Raw genomic sequence first — 23,271 nt, forward strand, 5'->3', positions numbered from 1 at the left:
AGGTGGGTGTTGATATTTGATTGTTGTTTATAACTTTTTTATTACTATCTTGCTATTTGTTGTTGTTGCTAATGTTTGTCAAATGATATTGGAGTCAAACTGCGGGTTGTTTTTTTCTTAACGGTTTTTATTACTTTTTATTATTATTATTGTGGTTAGTCTTGTTTTATTTTAATGTTAAATGTTCCAATTGAAGCTTGACTTTTTGGTGTGTCTGCCTCCGGCGGCTGGGGCTCTGCCCCAGACCCCGTGGCTCCTCTCGCTGCGCTCGAGTCGGGTTCGATCGGGTGAGGGCTTCGCTGGGTGGTGTAGAATAAAAACGGGGATAGCTGGAACGAAACGTGATAGTATCTTGACCAGGGTCATTTACTAGTGAACAGGTTCGTTACAGCAGAATTAGAGCTGAGGAAGATGGAGAAGACTACAGAATTCATAACAGATAACAGCATTGGTATTATATTGTGTGAGCAATTACAGTGGTGTCTAACTAAGAAGGAGCTATAATAGTAAATGAGCAACGTCTCTGTACCACTCTGCACCATTCAAAGGAGGACACTTAAGAGTCGGCTTCATCAGAAATAGCGGGAGCAGAGAGATGGTTCAAGGGCCGACTCAATTGTCAGACCGATAGCACAACAGATAAAAATAAAAACAATGTTAATTATGTAAGTCTTTCATAGAAGAGGAGATATGCACCCGATTCTTCGCGGAGAACTTCTTTAGTAGTACACTCCCATACCTTGTCATCACTGACCTTCCACCATTCGTGGTGACTTGGCGGCGAGACGTTTTGTTGTACAGAGAGGAGGGTGGGCGTTGGCGAGCGTGTTGGGGTTGTCGGAGCCGTGAAGACTGGGCGTTTTGTTCCATTCAAGGTAGCCGCTGACAGCGGAACAGCACGAATTGCGTCAAGACTAATTTCTGCTGAAGCAAATTCGCTGATTGACACACTTGCTGGAGATGGCATCGACCGGTCTGCTGGATATGGCAGGGGAATTGCTGATGGTGGAGGTGAGAGCGCCGGAGATGAAGGTGTATCAGCAGTCAGTCGAAGAGGAGCTGATGCCGCGGATACCCCAGAAATGGATGATGATGCGCTGGATAACGTCACATTATCAGATGCAAGTGAAGGAGCAGGTGATTGAGAGTCCCCAGTGGTTGCCGAGGATGAGAATGCAGTTTCAGGGATTGACGAAGATGGTGTCGTTATCGTTGTCAATGGAGATGATGGTGTCGTGGACATCGTGTAGTTCGTGATCTCAGTAGCAGATGATTTAGTGGTGATGGACGACGAGGCTCCAGAGCTTGAATTGGATGAATTCATTGAAGCAATAGTAGGCGACGAGGCCACTGGAGTCGCTGTAGCCGTAGGCACTGCGGCCGTACCTCCATAGTTACCATTAATGGCACCAGTGGCCAAGTCTAGACGAGGAGACGAATTAGCACTTATCGTACCAGCGGTGCTAGCTGTTGTAGCAAGTTGTCTAGGTGTTGGAGTGGCTGATTGAGCAGTTCCAGTTCCAGTCCCAGATCCTTGAAATGATGACACAGACGGTGTCTGCTGTTTGTGAAGTCGCAGTCCCTTTTTAATTTCTCGATCCTTTTCATCCTCATCCAACATTTGTAGAATATCACGCCATGTATCTAAATTCTTACGCCTGAAACACTCATAGTGGCCCATCTGATGGGTACCTTTGTGACGAATCATGGCCATGAGCTTGTATCTTATAATGTTTCCAGTTTCATTCTCTGTTAACTCGATAAACTCTTTGGTAGATACCTTGCACGAATTACGCGATGCACCAAACCCACCGTATATAGATCGTGATAGATGAATAGCCAATACATCAGGAAGCCTATGGAATCTAGTCGACTTGGCTATTGGGCTAACAATGTTCTTCGGTAGTTTGTCTTCCAACTCAGATGGAAGCTTCGAGGGATCAGATAAGTATTGTTTGAACTGGTCGCCATTTTTCATCATACTCGCATGCTTAAGTCGACACAGTTGACATCCGTAGTCTTGGATATACTCAGGACTTGATAATCCGTCAAGCAAATCCGTTAGTTGTGCAGACTTTTTCTGTGGTACCATCAATGAAAGCACTAAAAATGCAGATGGGGTGGCTGGTGGAGAGTATCCACATCGCGAACATGTGATTCGGTCGATTGTGGATCCTGAAAATGCAAACGACTTGGGTGCTTCTTGCTCACTTTCCAACTCGGCATCCTCAAGTGGTGATGGGTGAGAGGCTGCAATGTTACCCCATATAGACTGTTTCTCGGTTCGTGACCGTGATTCTTTGACTATTTTGTCGTACTCATTCTCAAGTGTCTCAAGGATAAGGTGGAGCAGTTCATGTGCATCATGCTGGTTGCGAGATATACGAGACTTGTATATTTTTTCAAGCACGCCAAGGAATGTCCATGGTGACAGAGTCTTAGGAACCAGAATAGGTTCATTTAACTCTTTAATTATTCTCAATAATGCATTTGATAGTAGAGGCGTCAGTGTTTGTGCGTTTGATGCAGGCATACTGGCTCCATACCCTCCAGACGGCGACTTTGGTGTGACAGCAGTCGCAATTTGGGCAGATGGTGTTGTAGGTCTTGTTGGAATATCAGTTGTAGCACCAGAGTTATTGGTATTAGTTTTAGCAGAGGATGCTGGAGTAGCGGTACCACCAGCAGCCGGAGAATCAGCAATTGCTACAGCAGGTTGTGAGTCGGGTGTCTGAGGAAGACTTTTCTCAGTCGAGCTTGCCAACTTTCTTTTCTCGGCAGTCGTATTTCCTGGCACAGATGTTCCTGGTACAGACATCCTCACAGCATCTGGATTACTAAGTGCTATAGCGGCAGCGTTGAGCTGCAGCAAATAGTCCACCAGCCCCGGAACAGCTGCCAGAGCTTGAATATTCGAATTAGCAAAACAGTCATTGGCTCGGTTGGTTAAACCCACTGTGTACTTGCCGGATTTTTTCTTCCTTCTGAGGACATTCATTTTATGGCCTCGCTTTCCCCCAAAGATTGGTACAACTAAGCTCAATGGATTCCAGGTATCGATTTGTTCGTATAAACTAGGGAGCAAAATGTAAGCAAGGCTTCCAATTCCAAATAAATATATCAGCGACTTTGTCCAGTGTTGAACATCAGGTGCTGTAGATGTGTACAAAGAGTGGGTCATATAGTCCACCAGGTCGTTATCTGATATCTACCTCTAATACCCCGCACTATCAAAAAAACCCCAATCCAATATATATGATCCAAAATACAAACTGATAACACTTTCAGGCAGCAATGTAAACAGAAAACGTGTTATTACTACGGCAATCAGCCAAATAATCCAATGAATGAAGTTCTAATTATCACAACTTTAGCCAAAAATACGAGCCAGTGAACCAAGCGCCGTGGAAAATTCGTGCCGTAGATGACAAGATAATAAATCAAGAGTCAAGTCAATTCGATATCAGTAATAATCTTTTAGGAAAAAAGAAGCTAATTATAGTCAGGATTTAATTTGGACCCAAGGAAACGTAATTAGAAATACCGGTTAAAGGTAATTGTCCGGTGCACCAGTGTCAGATAAACGAGGCCAGATATTTGATTTCCGCAGTACTGCCGACGCTTTTTTGTTCTTATTAGTGGATTGTCGTACACCGAGTCTAAAGTTGGACTCAAGTTACCAATCAAGTGCAAAAGTGTAATATAAATGGATTCCCAGACTATCCGAAATGTTTGGTCTTCATCAGATCACTTTTCCGATTTCTGTTCAATCTAACCTAATCACTAACATAGTTAAGCTAAGTCTAAGTCTAAGGTTCCCAAGATCTTCAGCCGCGATTACGCCCGACCCCACGGCTCATCTGAGAGCCCTAACCCAAGACATGGGGTAACCGTATTTCCACTGCCAAAATTTGAACAAACCGGTCTCAGAACTGCTGTTTCCTGTTGCACCCAGATGGAAGTCCTGACACTGGTGGCTGAGCCCAAGACCGGTTGGCCTTGCTTCACAGGAGAGAAGGTGGTTTCGTAAAGTTCCCATAGTGATCCGATCCGAGGAACTGTTTGATAGACCGAGATCCACAAGAAACTAAAAGAACTGACCAGCCAAGTGTAGATATGAACAGCTGGTACCGTGTGAATTGAGTGTGGGGAGCCGGAGATGCTGCGAGGAGTGAACATGCAGGGTCCTCAACGGTTGTTAAATGGACCCTGCCGATGCGACGCAGGAGCAGGAGCCGCCGAGCGGCTAGCGCGAATCAGATGCAGCTGATTATTATACGATATAGATCTGACTGTCGGCCTGTTCATTCATTTTACAGGGGGTGAATTCTTGTGACTTATTTTCGGACTTCCAGATCTATGAGGTTGTTGATGAAAACCTGTATATAGAGATTTCTGCCACGTCTCCGACTGCTGCTTGCTCAGCATTTTAAACTTCTCATAAAAAAAACGCATTCAAGACCCTATCTTGCCTCCCCTCGACTCGACCAGGTCCATTCCCTTCGCATTTTCCTCAAAATCAAAAAGACTTTCTCGAGATGTCAGAACAGCCACAGCTGGGTCCTCCGCCTGACCGCAAAAAAATGCTGGCACCACCACCTGGCAACGCCCAGTCCACACTCTTCCCCAGCATAAACTCGGCCCAACGAGCATCAGGCTCACGAGCTATCAGCGGTCCTCAACCAGCGGCCGCGGCTCGTCGTAAAAAAGTAGCCCTCCAACCAGGCCACTCGGCGCTTGACTGGGCCAATCTTCGAAATTCGGGGGCTAATCTCAGGGTAGGTACCTGTTCGCCTCCGGCGGCTGGGGCTGCGCCCCAGACCCCGCTGCTCCTCTCGCTGCGCTCGAGTCGGGTTTCGGGCGTCCCCTTTAAAGGTTCTCGGGGTCTTTCTGATGCCTCGGGTGACGACTCGAGCGGAGCGAGAGGAGCTACGGGGTCTGGGGCGGAGCCTCAGCCGACGGAGGCACACTCCCCAGTCCCGTATAGTGATACTAACAGGTTTTCAGGGAGTTGATACACCGCAGTTGTTGCGGGTTTCTCGTGAAGAACTCGCCAAGCACAATACTCGTGAAGATGCATGGACGGCTTTGGGAGGAAAGGTGTATAATCTGACTCCGTATGTGTCGTTTCACCCGGGTGGTGAGCGTGATGTGATGCGGTGTGCTGGAAAGGATGGCACCAGGCTCTTCCAGTCGACCCACGCTTGGGTGAACTACGAGCACATGCTCGACAAGTGCCTGGTGGGGTTCTATATCCCATAATTGCATGAGCCCTCTGATAAAGGGACAAAATCTGATAGAATCGAATCATAGAAAGCTGATATGTTTTGCGTTCGAGCTACATCTTACTTCAAGTGAGACCAGTTGAGATTTCTTATTTGGCAGGGCTGCCAAAAACATTTAGCTGAGATGCCTTGAACCACCCCCGTAACCGTTTGACGGTCCTAGCCATCTCCTGCGAAGCAGGAGCTACGGGGTCTGGGGCAGAGCCCCAGCCGCCGGAGGCATGGAGTCAGTCGTTCTGTTAAATGGCTTCACGACTGTAGATTTAGTTGTACTTAATATGAAGCTATACCAGTTGACTATGAGTATCAGTGATGGAGGTATGAGGTGCACTCCCAGAGTAATTATCTGGCGTGCCCTGAGCAGAGCTCTTTTATAACAGAACAGAGGACTGGAATCATTGGCTGAGTGGGTAGTATAAAAATAATTCATTACTAAAGAGAAATACAACAAGTGATACAAACAAAAGTAGGTCAGCTTTGGGCCTGTTCAAGGTTCCTCAGTCATTTCCAGAGTGGTGAGTCCGTTTCCCGTGGTTCCCAGTTCTCAAGTGTGGTTGGGGGTCAACGTTACCATTTCGTATCAAGTGTGCATGGCTCGGGGTGCCAATGTAGTGGTAAAGCTTCTGCTATAAGCTGGTTCCAGAGACCTTTCTGAATGAGACCTCAGCGAAGCAAGATCGCGAAGATATGTCTGTCAAAAAGAAATCTGAAACTAGCCGATAGTCGAAGAAGCTATTCCTATTGTGTGTCTGCCGAGGAGGTGCCAGCACAATAAGAATACCATAAAATCAAACGGTAAAGTCGAAGTGGAGGAATGGCAGCCTTCAAGCGCCTGGTCCAAGTGGTTTCGAGTAAGATGACCAACCATAATTGAGTAGAATGGGAGAACATAATTTGGAATCCGGATAATCGATGATGTTGTGATGACATGAGGAACCCAGGAACAAAGTGTGATAGGAATGACCGTTGATTAAAGAAGAAATCGAAGTTCATCATTGTAGGTGTGGTATTGTCTTCTGGCGTTATTTCCAAGAGCTCTTCTTCTCTCTCTCTTTCTAGTTGGGGTAGGGTCGTATCTCAATCAATCATAAACTTTGATAGTAAGTTTATCGTGATACAGGGCAGCTCCAATACGATATTTAACCGATTTGATTGCAAACAGAAACTTCAGATCTTCAGTGACTTGATGATAGAGTCGGTTTTCAAAGTCTTTGTCGTCAGTAGTGGGGAGATTGTCGCAAAGTTCGTTTCCAAGCTGGTTGAAGCCTTCTAGCCATCTGACCATGTTGTTGCCGATGTGAACGTTACACTTGTACTCATGTTGAGTCTCATCCTTCTTGGTGTACTCCCACACTACTCTATTAGTGTCTAATATAATAATACTACATTTTTTTTAATTCTTGGACTATGATAACATGGATGGTCAGTGTATAAATCATGACAGCTGGGGCAGTGACTACCCGAAGAGTTCAACAGAGTCGTTGAGTTACAAGAAATTTCGTGAGTTTCCCTCGCAGCATATACCCGAGTGAGAACTGTTAAAGTCATAGAAAAAGCCCTGATTGCATCGCAAATTCACGAGCCTGACAAAGACAGCCTACAAACACTTGCTGGAAAGAGCCAAGGTGGACGATAGCTGGCAATCTCCTGCGAAGCAGAAGTAACCAGGGCCTGGGGTGGAGCCCCAGGCACCGGAGGCAGGACACCATCCACCAGCGACCACCCCACCAACAATACCCCTGGATTACCCCTGGATCCAGGGCCGGATCGGCGATGAGGGGCAGCAGACGCTAGTAACCAGCCGGGCTAGGGGTATGCGCCGAGACGACGGACAGGGGCAAGGAACACGCGAGCCAAAGTCTAAAAGTGCAGGACCAGGATATACGCAGCGCCGGATCGAGAGTTTTGCCTGAAACGGGAACAGTATGGAAAGACCGGCGAGTCGCGTGCCTGGCCGGGGCTAGCGGTTCTAGCGGGGCACATCAGCGGGGGGTTTAGCGGGGTTCAAGGAGATAATAAAACAGGAACCCTCTCAGAGGGGACAGGCCGTCAACCGGGCTATCGAATCTCTGAACCGGTAATTGCAAATGTGCCGCGGAGCAGAATGCATGTGACGAAATGGGCTGATGCCAGATCTCGCTGCTGGACCGGCATGCCTCCGGCGGCTGGGGCTCCGCCCCAGACCCTGGTTGCTCCTGCTTCGCAGGAGAGTTGCTGGCTTGAGGGGGAGAGGGAGGAGTCGACTCGAGCGGAGCGGGAGGAGTCGACTCGAGCGGAGCGAGAGGAGCAGCGGGGTCTGGGGCAGAGCCCCAGCCGCCGGAGGCACGGTCTCCCCGGTGAGTGAGTGAATCTGTCGGGTTGGATCAGATCTGCCTGCCAGCCAGCAGCCAGCGGCCAACAGCCAGCCAAGGCGTATCGGAATATTATGTATGCAGGAAGCAAGAAAGAAGAAAGAAAGAACGAGAGAACGAAAGACGAAGAACAGAACTGACTGGAGGTCAGGCCGATATCGGAGTTACCCCCCCTGAACGACTCGAGCGAAGCGAGAGGAGCAGCGGGGTCTGGGGTGGAGCCCCAGCCGCCGGAGGTTGGCCCCACCTCCCCGCGACCCCTCCCCCTCGCCCGTTTGTTCGACCCTAGTCCCGACCGGCACAGATCACACGATGGGCCATTCGCAGCTCGCATCTCCAGGGTTAGGGTAGAGTGGCGGGCGGAGGAGGATGGCAGGGTATCCAGCCGGGCCTGGTGGAGAAGAGTGGGTAGTGGAGCGAGTTGGGAAGAAAAGCAGTGAAAAAATCAATCGTCCATTACATTCCATTTACACTACGCAATACAACAGCATACTTTGACCATACGTTTCGGTTTTCACAGAGACGACCAAGTTTTTTCTTGATTCGACAGACGAAAGAGGAAATTAGTGGCCGGCACTACGGACGACGAGAATCAGAGTGTATATTTTTCGTGAGTGAGTCTGGATTAAGTACCGCCCACGTATTATATATACACAAAGACGACGACGGACGACGTTTGGACGCTGGTGACGAGGACGAGGACGAGGATCAATCAGGGTGAATCGGTAGTTTGAGTACAAAATCGTTCTCATTCATAGCCATTCATTGATTCGAGACAGGAAAAAAATTCTTTGCTGGATTTTTATTGTTATTTCGGTATAGGCAGACGCAATTCATATTTGTGAACAAGATCTGGTACGAGACATAAATCAAATTTTTTTGTTTTTGTTTCATACTTTTTTTTTTTTCACTAATTGTTTCTCTATATTATCTAACAAATCTAACAAAAGAATTTGCTAGCAAACTTTCTTTTGGACTTTTATTCGGATTTTGGTGTGATTGTTTTTCATTTGTTTGAGAGGTTCATCATTATCTACTAGTACAATTGACTGGTTTCGATATCATCATTAAGATCTCGTTATATTTATTCACATAACACAACACACATAGTCACTACACAGGACATCAATAATGTCGTCAAAGAAATACACATCGGCGTTAACCACCTTAAGGGAGCTATTTCCTGATTGGAAGGACGATGATTTACTAGCAGTTCTCGAAGAAACTTCAGGAGACATTGAACAAAGTGTTAGTCTAATTGCAGAGGGTCATGTTTCACAATGGGGTCAAGTAAAGAAGAAGACCAGAGAGAGTACTAGAGGTAAATCAAAGGGTCCTGCTAATGCAGACGGTAAAGAGTCCAATACCACCAGTGCACATCGTCATAATGGTTCTGCTGCCAGTCATGGTCATGGCAGCAGCACTCATGGTTCCAATAATACTGGTACTGGTGCTCCTAGAGGTCAAAGAAGTGAAAGAGGTCGTAGTAGAGCTCCAAAGAGAGTCAATGGAAGTACTCATACTCATACTAATGCCAATTCTACCACTTCTTCTGCCGCTGCTACTGCTAATAATAATAATACTTCAGATGCTACCAGTACTCCTGCTGCTTGGGAAACTGATGCTGCTGGCGTTCCTGCTGGTTCTGCCGTTGCTGCTGCCTCGATTGCTGCTAGTAATGCTTCATCCACTTCTACTACTGATTCTACTGCTGCTACCACAAATTCCAGCACCAGCGAGTCTGCTCCTAGCGCTCCTAAAACAAGATCATGGGCTGATGCTCTTTCTAAAAAATCCACTACTGCTCCTGTAGCAGCCAAGAGACAATCACAACCACAACAACATCAACAACAAGAGCGGGCTGCTCAAAAGCCTCAGCCATCTGCATCGGCTGATATTGACAACACCACCACCACTACTACTACTACTTCTTCTTCTCTACCAGAATCTAATACTGCTGCTACTAGTACTCCTGCTGCTGCTGCCACTGCTGCCAGCACTGAAACTACTGCTCCTGTATCCAACTCAGCACCTACTGCTGTTCCTGCATTACCAGTTGCCCCTCAAAAGCTTTCATGGGCTGCTATTGCCAAACCAAAAGAAGAAAAGAAGCCTGCTCCTGCTGCTCCTGTAGCCTCTACTGCTACTACCAATGCTTCACCTGCCTCTGCTGCTGCCAGCGAAACTCCTGTTGCTGCTGCCACTTCCACTGAGACCACTACTCAACCAGAACAAACTGAAGCTTTCACTCAAGAGCCTGCTGCCGAGACTGTATCTGAGCCAATCCCAGTCTCCATTCCTCCAGGACTCGAGTCCAAGCCTGAACCTGCTGTTCCTGCTGCTACTTCTAACACTGCTTCTACTGGAGCTGCTGCTGCCGCTGCTCCTAGAAGAGTCACTCAAGAAGTTCCAGTTATCCTTCCTGGTTCCGTCAGTAGAACTGTTGACCGTGTGGGTGTTCAATTTGGAAGTCTTGATTTGAACGAGCAAACCCCTGCTACTGAGTCTGCTTCTCAAACTGCTCAACCTGCTCAACAACAAGCTCAAGCTCAACAACAACAGCAACAACAGCAAATTGCTTCTGAGACCGCTAACTCGTCTGCTACTAGCACTGCTCCTGCTGGCATTCCTGAACAAGGTCAAACTGCCGGTGCCGCTGCTGCTGCCCAACCTGCATACTACGGATACGGACAAACTCAAGCTCAAACTGCTGGTTCAGTTCAACAAAAACCTTACGAAAACGCTTATTCGCAAAACCACTACGTTTATCCTGGTACCCACCCAGGCTCTCACCCTGGTTTTGCTACTGGCTACTCTGTCCCCACTGATTATCAATCTCCTTATGGAGCTGGTGTTAGTGACCAGAGAAACAGTTATAACAACTACTACTATCAGCAACAAGCGGCTGCTGCTGGTCAACAACAACCTGGTTTGACCGGTAACCAACAGCAAACTCAATCGCAACACAATGGATCTCTTGATTCGTCTCGTTACGGAACCAGTGCTGGAGCTACTGGTGCTGAGGCCGGTGCTAACTCTGCAGTTGCTGGAGGTGCTGGTGTTGCCCAATCGTCGAACGCTAACTCTCCAGCCTCTGTTGCCGCTGGTGTTTACCAACAACCTTCGATGAATCCATACTACATGTCGCCAGCTTACGCTGCTTACTATTACCAGACCTACGGATACAACCAACAGGCGGCTCTTGCTGCCCAATACGGCTCGCCCGCTGGTCCCCAAAAGGGATTCTTTAACCAGCAACAGAGCTACTATGACTACCGTCAACCTGGTGTCGGCGGACAGGTGCAAGGACAACAAGGACAAAGCCAACAGCAAGCTCAAGGTCAACAGCAAGGTCAATCCCAGGGTCAACAACAGCAGCAATCCCAGGCCCAGGGTCAAACCAGCCAAGCCGGCGGTTTAACTGGAATCTCGGACTTCTTGCAAAGAGAGGACACATCCAAGCAGACCCCTGGCTCACCCCAGCAACACCAAGCCGGCCTGCCCCAACAACCCCAGTACCCTGTCCAACAGAACCTGTACAGCTACGCTGGATACGGCCAATACTCGGGCCAACAGGGCCAACGCCAGGGATGGGGCTACAACTAAGCGCTGACCTACTGCCGACAAGTGTTTGAGAGACGTTTTATTTTTTTCTCTCTCTCCCTCGTTTTCTCGTATATTGTATCAAGGGACCTCCTGTAGATATATCTACTTTGTATTATGAATATGAACTAACTCGATCCCCCTACTTTGACGGGGCCCTGTGCCTCCGGCGGCTGGGGCTCCGCCCCAGACCCTGGTTGCTCCTCTCGCTTCGCTCGAGTCGTTTCGTCGGCGGTCCAAGCAACTCCTGCGAAGCAGGAGCTACGGGGTCTGGGGCGGAGCCCCAGCTGCCGGAGGCATTGTGTCTTTCCAGGAGTTTATTATATATATCGTAGACATTAAGCTTGGGGGTTGATCTCGACGCCGACACGCTCCTTGGGAAGGATGTCGACGAAGAGGGGAGAGGGCGCAGCGTTGACGAGTCCTTGGGCCGACTTCTTTTGCTTGAAGGCTTGGATGTCAGCGAGGTACTTGTCGAAGAGGAAGGCCGAGTCAAGAGGACCGCCCTTAGCCTCAGGGTGGAATTGGGTCGAGAAGATGGGACGTGATTCGTGGATCATACCCTCGTTACTCTGATCATTCAAGTTGATGAAGTAAGGCTTGAATTCAGAGGGGAGAGTGGCGACATCGACAGCGTAACCGTGGTTTTGCGAGGTGATGTGACACTTGCCAGTCATCAGATCAAGGGCTGGAATGTTGTGGGCACGGTTACCGTACTTGAGTTTGATGGTCTTACCACCAGCAGCAAGTGCCAGCAATTGGTGACCCAAACAGATACCAAAGATAGGACCGTCGTAGGTCTCCATGGTCTTCTTCAGGTTGTAAACGGTCGAAGAACAGTGGGTTGGGTCTCCAGGACCGTTGGAAATGAAGATTCCGTCAAAGTGGTGCGAGATCTTGTGAATAGGATAGTCATAAGGGAACACAGTGATTGAGGCACCACGAGAAACGAGCGATCTCAAAATGTTCTCCTTGACACCACAGTCGATAACAGCAACGTGGATATTCTCTTGGCCAGGGATGGTGGCAGCAGGAACGTGGAATGGCTGTTTGGTAGAAACCTTGTGCACAAGGTTGATGGCACCAGGATCCATAAAAGCCTCGTCCTCATCAGCATCGTACTCCTCACCAACAGTGATTCTGGCCAAAGAGGAACCTTGTTCACGGAGATAGGTCACAATTGAACGAGTATCAACGCCAGTGATAGCAGCAACTCCTTCTCTCTTACACCAGTCACCAAGAGACTCGACAGCAGTCCAGTGACTGTATTGCATAGCAGCATCGGCAACAACAACACCGATACATTGACAGTGAGGAGACTCAAAGTACTTGAGAAGTCCAAACTCGTCTCTAGCAGTGGATGAAGGAACTCCGTAGTTACCAATCAAGGGCTGAGTGAAAACAAGAATCTGACCACGGTACGAAGGATCGGTCATGGACTCAGGATATCCAACCATACCAGTGGAGAAAACGGCCTCACCAGAAATATTGGTGTTGGCACCAAACGATTTGCCGTGGAAAACTGGTCCGTCACGGATAGTGAAAGTGGCTCTGTCGAGATCAGAACGAGAATTGAAAAGAGCTGTGTTGACTGTCGAGTATGACTTCGAGCTCAAACGGGCCAATGGCGAAGCATTGAGCTTCAAACCGGCAGAGACAGATTTAGACAGGGTGCGAAGCATTGTGAATTAAATTGGTGCAAAATGTGAGTGAGAACGTGAAAAATAATAAAAAATAAAAATAAAATGACTCAAGTCAGTGAATGGTTAAAAATAAAGAGCAATTGACAATGAAGGTGCGCTGAAAGGCTCAATATTGGTTGGTCTTCCAGATGTGATCTGTTCTGTTAGTACTGATTCTAGAGTATGTTCCCGGCAATGAGCTGTGACATTAAAACGGGCATCGAATATCGTCAGGAGAACAATCCCATCAGATACTGATCAGAGTATGATGAGCATACTGGATACTGTGTATCTCCTCGAATCCTTCTCCAAAATCTGAGTCTTGGACTGCTCACAAGACCAAATCCAGCGTCAGGCTCTCGTGGACGTCGAAATGTGTGTGTGTGCTTACCAGATAGATAGTCCTGCCAATGTTAGTATCAATATCACCAGACACTTATGATCCAGAAGATAACAGAAATCGATGGAAAAACCTATCGCAAATGAGATGCAGTCCGAACCTTCAAACCACACACCACAAAAATAAACCTCTGCCGACTATTACACGATTTCGTGATTCGTTAAGATAGCGACATGGACAGATCAGTGAGTCACTGATAAGCCACTGGCCATTCAATCGGATCGGGAACTTACTTGACAGGTGAAGATCGAAACAACTTTCATCCGAAGATTCGAAAAACGAAAATCTCAAATTAATATACGCAGTCGGCAACCTGTGTATACGAAAGCTTTGTAGCAAGGGAAGAGGAAAAGATAAGAAAAAATCTGTGACCCAAAAAATGCGTCAACACACCTGCATCCTACCCTTGCCGCTGAAAAATTATTGGCGATAACGCCGCGCTGATACCCTCACGATCCGCCAGCCACCGGTACCGGACATTGTGGACGGGGGTCTGCCTCCGGCGGCTGGGGCTCCGCCCCAGACCCTGGTTGCTCCTCTCGCTTCGCTCGAGTCGTTAGCGGGGGTGTTTGAGCGGTAGGGACTAGTATAAAAAGTCACTTGAGTGGCTGTCAGAGGGCTACCAGAGGATGAAAAGTCCTTCTATGTTGATCTATTGTTGCATATAAAAACATTGATTATTAAAGAGAAATTACTTAGTTATAAATAAATTAGCTAATGGAATGGGGTATAAAGAAGATATAAATCTACAAACCGATTTGGTCAATGGGTAATGCCAGATGTGCCATAATCGAATGACCTTACAGGTGGGTAACAGAAACACATCCAAACTTACAGGCGGGCATGACAGCACATGCTAAATATCTACAAATGTTAGTACATGGTCCCAGAGTATGCTGGGTACAAAGCAACAAACAGATCAAAAAAAGAGTCAGTGTAACTATGACATAAAATGTTCATTACGAAAAACGAGCCCCGAAATCCCCAAGACGGAGAAACTAGGACTCAAAGCCTCTCTTGGAGGTCGTTCGGTAAACTAAAAATTTATCCTCATTCTCAAGAAGTCTCACATTTGTTGCTTTGTACTTGTAGTGTACTGGAACAACTTACATATCGACTGGTATTTGAACACAAGATACCGACGAAGTGAAAAAGATGTGATCTACTGTGGAAGAAATTTATGTGCTTTTATACTCATCTGCAGCCTGGTAGGTGACCACGCAAAATCTACCATTTATACGCTCCGACCTACTGTTTGTCGATATATTCTACGCCTGAGATAGTTTTCGAATTATGATTAAGAAAGAGCACACTTTCAAGTTGGAAGACCATTCAATCTAGGTGGGAAGTATGTAATATATCAAGGATCATTCTAACGTTAGTAGTGTGTATCTACTAGTTTCGTATGCCGAGTCGGCTATAGAAAAGTAACCTGATCAAGACTTAGGTCGCCAGTGAATACCCGAACAATCGACATTTATTTCAAGCTCAACGACACTCAGTATCTGTACTTAATTGGTCTTTGAGTTGGGAATTGGCCTTCTTTCCGTCTTGATATGAGCACTCGCAAGTCTAAACCCCTCTCGTTTGAATGCTGAGGATCCCTACATTCCAAGATAGAATCTAATTAGTAATATTATACAGAATTGCCTATTATTTGTGGGCATATGCCATGATTATGTAAAATAAATAAAGAAGCCACGAGCCAAATTGCCATGGACTTAATAGCGGATGTGCATCACACATCCTAGCCTGAAGCGGTGAAGTCAGGGGAACGTGCATGAACCCCACATGAGATCCTGGGGAGGAATCTTCTGAGACCCGACCATGGAATCTGGCCTCAGATGAAACAAAAAACACATCCGCGAAGCTGTCTGATTCCCTCCTAAAAACGACTCGAGCGAAGCGAGAGGAGCAGTGGGGTCTGGGGCGCAGCCCCAGCCGCCGGAGGCAGAGCCGCCCCGTACAGCAACCTAGGAAGCCAGGTGAACAGATGCTAAATCAGAGGCGAGGTTTAGCGATGCATTTTCGTTGAGTTCGTTGTCGAGTTCTCGTTCGTGATAAGTAGATTTCCAGGGGAATTCAACCCGCTCGCCAAAACCGGGTTCGCCTCTTCGTTTTAGATCGAAGCGTGCATCAAACCAGTCTAGGAGTTCGGGTAGGTTGTTGCTCTCGTTCAGGCTTCGTTTCTGCTTCCGAGTGAACTCGAGCTCAACCATTTCTGAGAAGTGATGCTGAGTAAGACGGAATGGCAGGCCATAACTGGTGACATAGTCCCAGAAAAGCTCGATGGCTCCCCATGGGGTCTTATTATAGCCACTGAATAGAGCAGGGTTGGCAAGAATACCTCTGGCAGACATTACACCGTCCACACCCGTTAATTCGACAATCTTATTAACGTCGTCCATAGTAAATGCGTCACCATTTGCAACAACAGGACATTTTACAGATTCCTTGATCAGCTTTATAGCTTCCCAATTAGCTGGTTCACTCGACCGCTGAGTCTTGCGTCGTCCATGTACAGTAATATAATCAGCACCAGCATCTTCAACCAATCTCGCAAATCGTACTGTCTCCTGAAGATCACTATGAATACGGATCTTGACTTCTACACAGAACTCAGGGCCACAGGTGGCCTTGACAGCTCGGACCATTGATGCTACTCTCTCAGGATCGGTCATTAAAGCTGCACCAATGCCTTCTCGTACTTGTTCTTTAATTGGACATCCACAGTTGAGACCAATACCGTCGGTATATGGCATAATCATTTTAGCGGCCCGTGCTAGATCAACCTCATTATTGGCACCAAATTGCACTATGAGTGGAGTATCAGCTTCATTAGTTGAAAAATCCGTAATACGAGCATTCTGGTTTCTCACAAACTCTCTTGCAAGCATCATCGGCGAATATACAATGTCAACATTATACTCCCTCACAAGAGCTCGGAAAGGCAATTTTGAATACCGTACCATAGGCCCACTAATATGGGCCACTCGCCCTTCTTTTTTACATCTTTCTATGACTCGAAGCGGATGGTTCTCCTTTTTTCGTTTTAAGGACTCCATAACAACCGTATCTGGTGCAATATCGTTCTATTCTCCAGTTGCCTGCCGATGTTGACCACCCTTTGCAAAAATTTCATATCAAGCCAGTTGCGTCGATCTGCCAAAAGATTAGATAGTAATGGTCACGTGAATCCAAACCAGGCAGTCTCTTCTCAACCTATCTGAACATTATTATATTTTACATATATAATTATGACATTATTGTTTCGGTTCGTTTGGAGTAGGACTGTAGTCTTAATTCTATACATAGACACATAGTGAGCTCATTTCCTATGAATTTCAACCTATCCCAGATCGTTGGGTAGTGGTAAAATTATATCACGAGCAATACACTCCTGACTCTTGCATCTTATATATCTGATATGTCTAAAAATATATAATTTCCGGATGGATTCCCTATATTGAACAAATCTTCGCAACTCGCCGAAAATATAACTAAGCTAAATTAACCCCATGGCCCGTAATGAAGCCAATCAGTCATCTGATACATGATGACATAGATCACATGATTTCAGTCATCTCCAGTAGCAAGCGTTGACGCAAAACCCCTACAAGAGCTTATCGCACTACATAATCGCGGTACGATTTAATGATTGCCTTTATAAGCCTGCTTTTCTATTATATAATTTTGGCCACCATACATGAGAGGTTTTAGATCCAATCCCATATTCTGATAGATAAAATATGCCATCGTTAAACAATGGCTCGATAATTGGAAGCATATTTGGAAAAGGTACTGTGTACGAAAGTCTAGATAACTCCGAAGACGACAACTTATACAATCTACAACTACATATTGATGACAACCAGACGACAACGCCGCTGGGCGGTGGTGTTGGAATTGATCCCAGGGCGCAAGATCCAAGACATGACTCTGAATACAACACTTCTGGCAATGGTGGTTTAGCAATTGGATCTGTTACTGAAACAGGACGAAGTGGCAGACGCGATTCGGCGAGAAATCAACCACTCATGAACTCAGATGACAGTGACGAAAGTGACGACGATGATGGTCCATCTGATGATATCCTAACTGAACGACGAAATATTTATGAATCGGCGATTTCTTCGCCACCCCATGTGAATCATGGTACAAGATTGCACCCGAACTATCACCACACAGATAATGTGTCAGATGAAGTTCAAGAAGATGGTGATAACGAGATTCCCCAGTCGCTCATGGTTGAACCGACTGCCAAGACTACAGTTTCCTCAGGAGCTACTCTTGGAAGTACTGCTAACCATGGTACGGTAGTGAAAGGAGGACATGGTGGTAGCGACATCAGCGCCATAAACAGCAACACCACTCTACATCAGATGTCATCACCAAAACAAGCACGTCGCATCTTCTCTGCCAATGATCTCGGGGACCAACCTTCCGCTCGATTTGGATCGCCAAACCATACACACAGAAGGAGTCCACTTGCAATGGCTAGTGGTCACGGTCCTCCCAGTTCCGTGCTCCCGCTATACAAAACTGATCTAAAAGGCAATAACTTATCGGCATCGAGCTGGTCCGCAGCAAAGTCCACACACAATCTCATGATAGATCCTAAAGAAAGGGCTAAATGGAAATGGGCCAACGTCGAAAATCTCGATATATTCCTTCAAGAAGTAAGTACCGGATCGCCCTAACATTCGACTTGCGCGCAGCGAAAGGAGCAGCGGGGTCTGGAGCGGAGCCCCAGCCGCTGGAGGCAGAGTCTGTAACAGAACATACTAACTGTCAGGTCTATTCATATTTTCTTGGGAACGGTATCTACTGTATTCTGTTGACACGGTTCCTCAATATGGTCACGGTTATGTTCGTAGTAGGATTCGCGACATATCTTACATCGTGTATTGACTACTCTATTCTGGGAAGAAGCACGAAACTGAGCCAGATTCAGAAAGATAGGTGCATTGCAAACATGGGGTTTTTCCATAAGTTTTTGCTGTGGCTGTTTGTTCTCTTCTGGTTCATGAAGCTGTTTCAGTATGCCACTCAAGTGAGGCGATTGATCGATCTTCGCGACTTTTATTTTTATATGCTGGGAATCTCAGACAGTGAGATGCAGACCATTTCGTGGAAAAAGGTTGTGGAGAAGATTGAGCTGTTGAAGAACCAAAATTTGGGGACTTCTGGTAAAGCTGCCACTAAAGGAAGCGCCATTAACTCGCGACAGAAGCTGGATAAACATTCAATTGCCAATCGAATCATGCGCAAGGAGAACTACCTAGTTGCCATGATCAATAAAGACATACTTGACCTTCGTGTGCCACTACCATTTCTCCGCAAGAAGCAGTTTTTCACCAGGACTTTAGAATGGAACTTGAGTCTATGCATTATGGATTACGCATTCAACGAGCAGGGAGAGCTGAGACCGATTTTTCTTCGTGAGTCTCAGAGAAGGTTACTCTCTGATGGACTAAGAAGAAGGTTCTTGTTTGCGGGAATAATGAACATTTTATGTGCTCCTTTTATTATTGCATACCTTACACTGCTGTACTTTTTCCGATACTTCAATGAGTACCATCGTGATCCCAGTGCTATTGGCACTAGGCAGTATACGCCGTTAGCAGAATGGAAAATGCGTGAGTTGAATGAACTGTCTCATTTGTTCCAGAATAGACTCAATATGAGTTATCCTGCCGCTTCGAGATATATCAACCAGTTTCCGAGAGAAAAAACGGTCTCTGTGCTGAGGTTTGTAGCGTTTGTATGTGGCTCTTTTGCTGCTGTCTTGGGTATAATCTCACTTGTCGACCCCGAATTGTTCTTAGGATTTGAGATAACCAAGGATCGCACAGTGCTCTTTTACATTGGAATTTTTGGTAGTATTGTCGCTATTAGCCGGAGCATGATTCCTGACGAAACATTGGTGTTTGATCCTGTGACAAGCATGATGTACGTGGCTGAGTTCACTCATTACTTACCGAAAGAATGGGAGGGAAGGCTTCATTCCGATTCTGTCAAGGCCGAATTTGCAGCTATGTATGATTTGAAAATCATGATCATCTTGAACGAATTGGCTAGTGTCATCATTGCTCCATTCATTTTGTGGTTCTCGCTTCCCAATAGCTGTGATAGGATTATTGATTTTTTCCGTGAATTCTCAGTACATGTCGATGGACTGGGTTATGTCTGTAGTTTTGCTATGTTCAATTTTGACAGGGTTCAGAAAAAAAATGGAGTAAGTATCGGGTATACCCATGGCGGTTTTTACCGGCTGAGACAAGGTGACTAACGGATTTGTAGACTTCATCATTGGACGCTTTGAGAAGCAATTATATGGATACAACAGATGGAAAGATGCTCAAGTCCTATTTAACATTTATGGATATGTATGGGGACGGCGAGCAAAACGCTTACCTGGCCCGACGTCATTATCAAAAACAACAGAGCCAAAGTCATCAACACCCACCTCACCATCAGGCTCCACATCAACACCAATTTGGTAGTTTTTACCAACAAGGTAATTCGTTCAATGGCAAAAACAACAGGGATCATTTCCAGGATATGGAGCAGAGTGTCATGGGCAAATTCAACCGTCTTCAAAATAGCATCTTGGGTCCCCGTGGTGGGCCCAATGGTGGTGTTAGTTTCAGAAACAATGCTGGTCTGGCATCAGGATTAGACGAGTCAATTGTTAGAACTACCGTAGCTACTAACGCAGCTCATAAACTGGATGAAGGCGATGAGTCATTTGAGTTGGCATTAGAGCCAACGGAAAGGACTGATGTTGAAGCTTCGGACTTAGGAGATGGCGGTGTCTTGGGATTACTTAATCAGTTCTATAAGCAAACAGAGACTGATACTCGTAGGATATGATAAGTGAGTGGTTAAGAAAATGCATACGATTTCATGTTTTTGTTTATTTCAAATTTCAATTAACATTAAATAATGATCATAATAATATATAGATATATTTACATACAGATGCTAGGGGGAAGCAATTGAATGGGAATCTAGTGTTTTCTCTTCCGAGCTTGCTTTTCCCGTTCGTATTTATTTTTTTCTGCGCCTTCTTCTGTTTGAATAGTTCTCTCCAAACGAGCCAACTTCTCATGATACTCTTTGTCAGTTTGTCTCTTGGTTTTGATCTTCTCTCTAGCGATAAAGGCATTGTCACGACGCAGATCTCTAAGAGCACCTTTCCTCTCCTTCTTAAGTTCGGCACGAAGCTTATTACCCTCGTTACGTTCTCTGTCAGGATCGTACGACTTCTTGTCAACATTGTAGTTCTCTTCGAACTTGGGTGCAAATGTTTGAATAGGAAGGGGTCTGTGGCTTTGTAATGTCAATGGCACACGTTCTTTGGTTGAAATGGCTATTAGCTTTTCAAGCTTTGATCTTGTAGATGCCACCAAGGGGTGGATATCGCCGTGAACTTCAAGAAGTTTCGTAATAGGGCCAAAAATTTCAATGTATGCTAGCTTGTCCCTCCACAGGTTGCTGGCAGTAGAGATAGTGTCCAAAGAATGCAGGAATATTCTTTCAAGAAGATTATCACGGGGTTCAACAAAGTCGAGTAATTTTAGGGTACCATCAAGACCTTTCAATGCTTTGATATCAAGGTCAAAGTGAAAATCAGAATCCTCAACAAATATGTCTAATGTCTCTGCCACGTCTTTGGCACCTTCACTACTAGTAGACAGAGTCAGTAAACGCTGCAAGAATAATGGAATTTCTGGAATGTAACGTTGAGAGATTCTCTGATATGCTAAAAGAGTGTCACAGATAAAGATATTGGTTAATAAATCCTTAGCAGAGCGAAGTGGACTCTGTGATAGATGTTGGGCTAAAACAAGTGTAGCAGATGTAACCACAAGGTGGAAATGGTCTGAGGTGGAGAATACTAGACCAATCAGAGTGAACAGTAGAACATCGGCTGGAGCAACAGTTGAATCCCCTAATCGAGTAGCAGTGAGCTTCTCATTTACCTGTAAGATCTGTTCACGGCAGAAATCAGTCAGCACCTCTACATGGCTAGTGGTCAACGTTTTGAGCTGTTCCACCATTTTAGTGAAAACTTGAGGATAATTACTTGTGTAATTAGGCTTTTGTAGAAATTCAAACAGAACAGTTGTAAAAACGCCGAGTTTCTGTTTGTTTCCAACCGCTTTACTTGGATGGTATAGATCGAGAATTCGTTCTATAACTTTAGGATATTCACTGGAAGAAGTTTGCTGATTCAAAATTGATTCCAAATCATCAATGGTCTCTGGGCATGTATATTGTGGTTTGGATTCTGATACTTTGCGCCTTTTGCTAGGTTGCGAAAGTTCAGACTCGGCCTCTTCGTCGTCTTCGTCGAGGAACTCGCCCTCGTCACTACCATCGATATTATCTCCATCGGAAACATAATCATCACTGAAATTTCTAACATCAAGGCCAAACTCAGCAGCATCATTGACATCTTCATCACCTTCGCCTTCATCCTCCTCTCCACTACCTGAGTCACTAGTATGGCCAATATCATCATCATCGTCATTATAAATTTCACCATCCATTCTAGCCAAACGGTCCTGTTCCAGTTTGCGAGTTTTCTCGGCTTTTTCCTTAGCCAACTCCTCTTCAGTTTTGGTTCTATCAGTAGGCTGGGCTCTTCTATCAAAAGCCATTTCCCTAACTCTCTGTTCATACTCTTCATCTCTTTCTGCAGATTCAGCTTTTGGCACAGTGTGCTTACGATCATATGCATTAAGGTCCTCAAGAAGTTCGTCTAGGTTCTCCTGTGCATCGAGCTCATCGATAATATGCAAATCCTCTTCTTTGGCTTGTTGACGTTCATATTTGTACATCTTGGACTTGGCGATAATCTCTTGCATAACCTCCTTCTTCGATTTCGGAGCTGAGCTTTCTCCTTCCTCTTCTTCATTGCCATTAACCATCATCATTCTTCGTTTTCTAATAATTTCTTTAGTCTCTTCATCGTCCTCATCCACTCCTAAGTCGTCCTGCTCAAAATCATCTGTCAAAGAGAGTGACTGGCCGTAATGTGTCAGAGTATCGTCTTCACCATCATCATCTTCCAAGTTGAAGAGTGATTCCTTTCTTGAAGCCAGTCCAGTCAACTTTTCACGAGTAAATCTCGCCAACATTTTCTCTTCAGGAGTCATATTCGCATCATTTTCACCAAATCTTCGGTCGATAATACCACCGGCCTTGTTTTTCTTGGCCATAACTTCATAAGCACGACGTCTGTTTTCTTCGCCAACTTGTTTGCTAATACCAGGCTTTCCTTGAGCTCCTTGTATAGTTCGTCCAATTACATCCACCTTTTGTTTTGTGACTTTAACATCAAACGGATTGAAGGCTTCTCGAATACTTTGAATAGCCTTGTCTCTATCTTTTCGGTCATGGCTTGAATTGGGTCTCTTTCCCTTTTTACCGGTATTTGTTTGACCTAATAGACCATTAGCTTTTAAGCTAGCCTTGAGCTGCTTAAGCTGTGATCCTGCCATTTTTGCCTTGTAAATTTGGGCTTTCAAAAAGGTCGGACAGCTGTTACAGAATAAAAGATGAAAATTTCAAGTATCGCTCTGAGCTGCATATGGTGAAGCTGATCTTAAAAAATTTGGTCGATCCTTCCTTAACCAGAAGGAAATATCCTAACCTCTGTTATGGTCACGTGCAGCAGGGTTCAATCTTATATTTCGGGTTCCTGTTAACTATTTATCTGAAAATTGAGAAATAAAAGCCTCATGAATCAATAAATTAAAATGCTATTATTATGCTGTAATTATATAAATAAGTTGTCGATACATGTCGACATTTGGAAACATTCTGCTTCCGTAGCCTGGCTGAACCAAGATAAAATGCGGATTTCATCTGGACTGTCCCGAATAATTTCCATAAATAATTCTCGATCAGAGTCCGACTTGTATGCTTGAAAGTATAAT

The 23,271-nt window shown here is 45.6% G+C and overlaps 8 protein-coding genes across 8 annotated transcripts; 4 read left to right on the top strand and 4 right to left on the bottom strand.

The window, feature by feature from the left end:
* Window positions 1-661: 661 nt before the first annotated feature.
* UBP16 (Ubp16p) lies at window positions 662-2,998 on the bottom strand (the record flags this gene model as incomplete). The annotated part of the gene is made up of 1 exon (XM_018879147.1): window positions 662-2,998. The coding sequence occupies one exon, from the start codon at window positions 2,996-2,998 to the stop codon at window positions 662-664; it is 2,337 nt and encodes a 778-aa protein (XP_018737090.1).
* Window positions 2,999-4,538: 1,540 nt separating this feature from the next.
* On the top strand, window positions 4,539-5,015 carry AWJ20_2219 (putative heme/steroid binding protein; the record flags this gene model as incomplete). Its single annotated transcript, XM_018879148.1, has 1 exon — window positions 4,539-5,015. One exon carries the CDS (start codon window positions 4,539-4,541, stop codon window positions 5,013-5,015), a length of 477 nt encoding a protein of 158 aa, XP_018737091.1.
* Window positions 5,016-8,767: 3,752 nt separating this feature from the next.
* On the top strand, window positions 8,768-11,242 carry AWJ20_2220 (RNAPII degradation factor (predicted); the record flags this gene model as incomplete). The annotated part of the gene is made up of 1 exon (XM_018879150.1): window positions 8,768-11,242. The coding sequence occupies one exon, from the start codon at window positions 8,768-8,770 to the stop codon at window positions 11,240-11,242; it is 2,475 nt and encodes an 824-aa protein (XP_018737092.1).
* Window positions 11,243-11,577: 335 nt separating this feature from the next.
* CPA1 (carbamoyl-phosphate synthase (glutamine-hydrolyzing) CPA1) lies at window positions 11,578-12,921 on the bottom strand (the record flags this gene model as incomplete). The annotated part of the gene is made up of 1 exon (XM_018879151.1): window positions 11,578-12,921. The coding sequence occupies one exon, from the start codon at window positions 12,919-12,921 to the stop codon at window positions 11,578-11,580; it is 1,344 nt and encodes a 447-aa protein (XP_018737093.1).
* Window positions 12,922-15,294: 2,373 nt separating this feature from the next.
* On the bottom strand, window positions 15,295-16,221 carry DUS4 (Dus4p; the record flags this gene model as incomplete). The annotated part of the gene is made up of 1 exon (XM_018879152.1): window positions 15,295-16,221. One exon carries the CDS (start codon window positions 16,219-16,221, stop codon window positions 15,295-15,297), a length of 927 nt encoding a protein of 308 aa, XP_018737094.1.
* An 849-nt stretch (window positions 16,222-17,070) lies between these two features.
* On the top strand, window positions 17,071-18,021 carry AWJ20_2223 (uncharacterized protein; the record flags this gene model as incomplete). Its single annotated transcript, XM_018879153.1, has 1 exon — window positions 17,071-18,021. One exon carries the CDS (start codon window positions 17,071-17,073, stop codon window positions 18,019-18,021), a length of 951 nt encoding a protein of 316 aa, XP_018737095.1.
* Window positions 18,022-18,437: 416 nt separating this feature from the next.
* ATG9 (autophagy protein ATG9) lies at window positions 18,438-19,613 on the top strand (the record flags this gene model as incomplete). Its single annotated transcript, XM_018879154.1, has 1 exon — window positions 18,438-19,613. One exon carries the CDS (start codon window positions 18,438-18,440, stop codon window positions 19,611-19,613), a length of 1,176 nt encoding a protein of 391 aa, XP_018737096.1.
* Window positions 19,614-20,334: 721 nt separating this feature from the next.
* NOP14 (Nop14p) lies at window positions 20,335-22,833 on the bottom strand (the record flags this gene model as incomplete). Its single annotated transcript, XM_018879155.1, has 1 exon — window positions 20,335-22,833. The coding sequence occupies one exon, from the start codon at window positions 22,831-22,833 to the stop codon at window positions 20,335-20,337; it is 2,499 nt and encodes an 832-aa protein (XP_018737097.1).
* Between the last annotated feature and the right edge of the window lie 438 nt (window positions 22,834-23,271).

Source organism: Sugiyamaella lignohabitans, chromosome B (assembly GCF_001640025.1).
Source record: "Sugiyamaella lignohabitans strain CBS 10342 chromosome B, complete sequence".
In the NCBI taxonomy this organism is placed as follows: domain Eukaryota; kingdom Fungi; phylum Ascomycota; class Dipodascomycetes; order Dipodascales; family Trichomonascaceae; genus Sugiyamaella; species Sugiyamaella lignohabitans.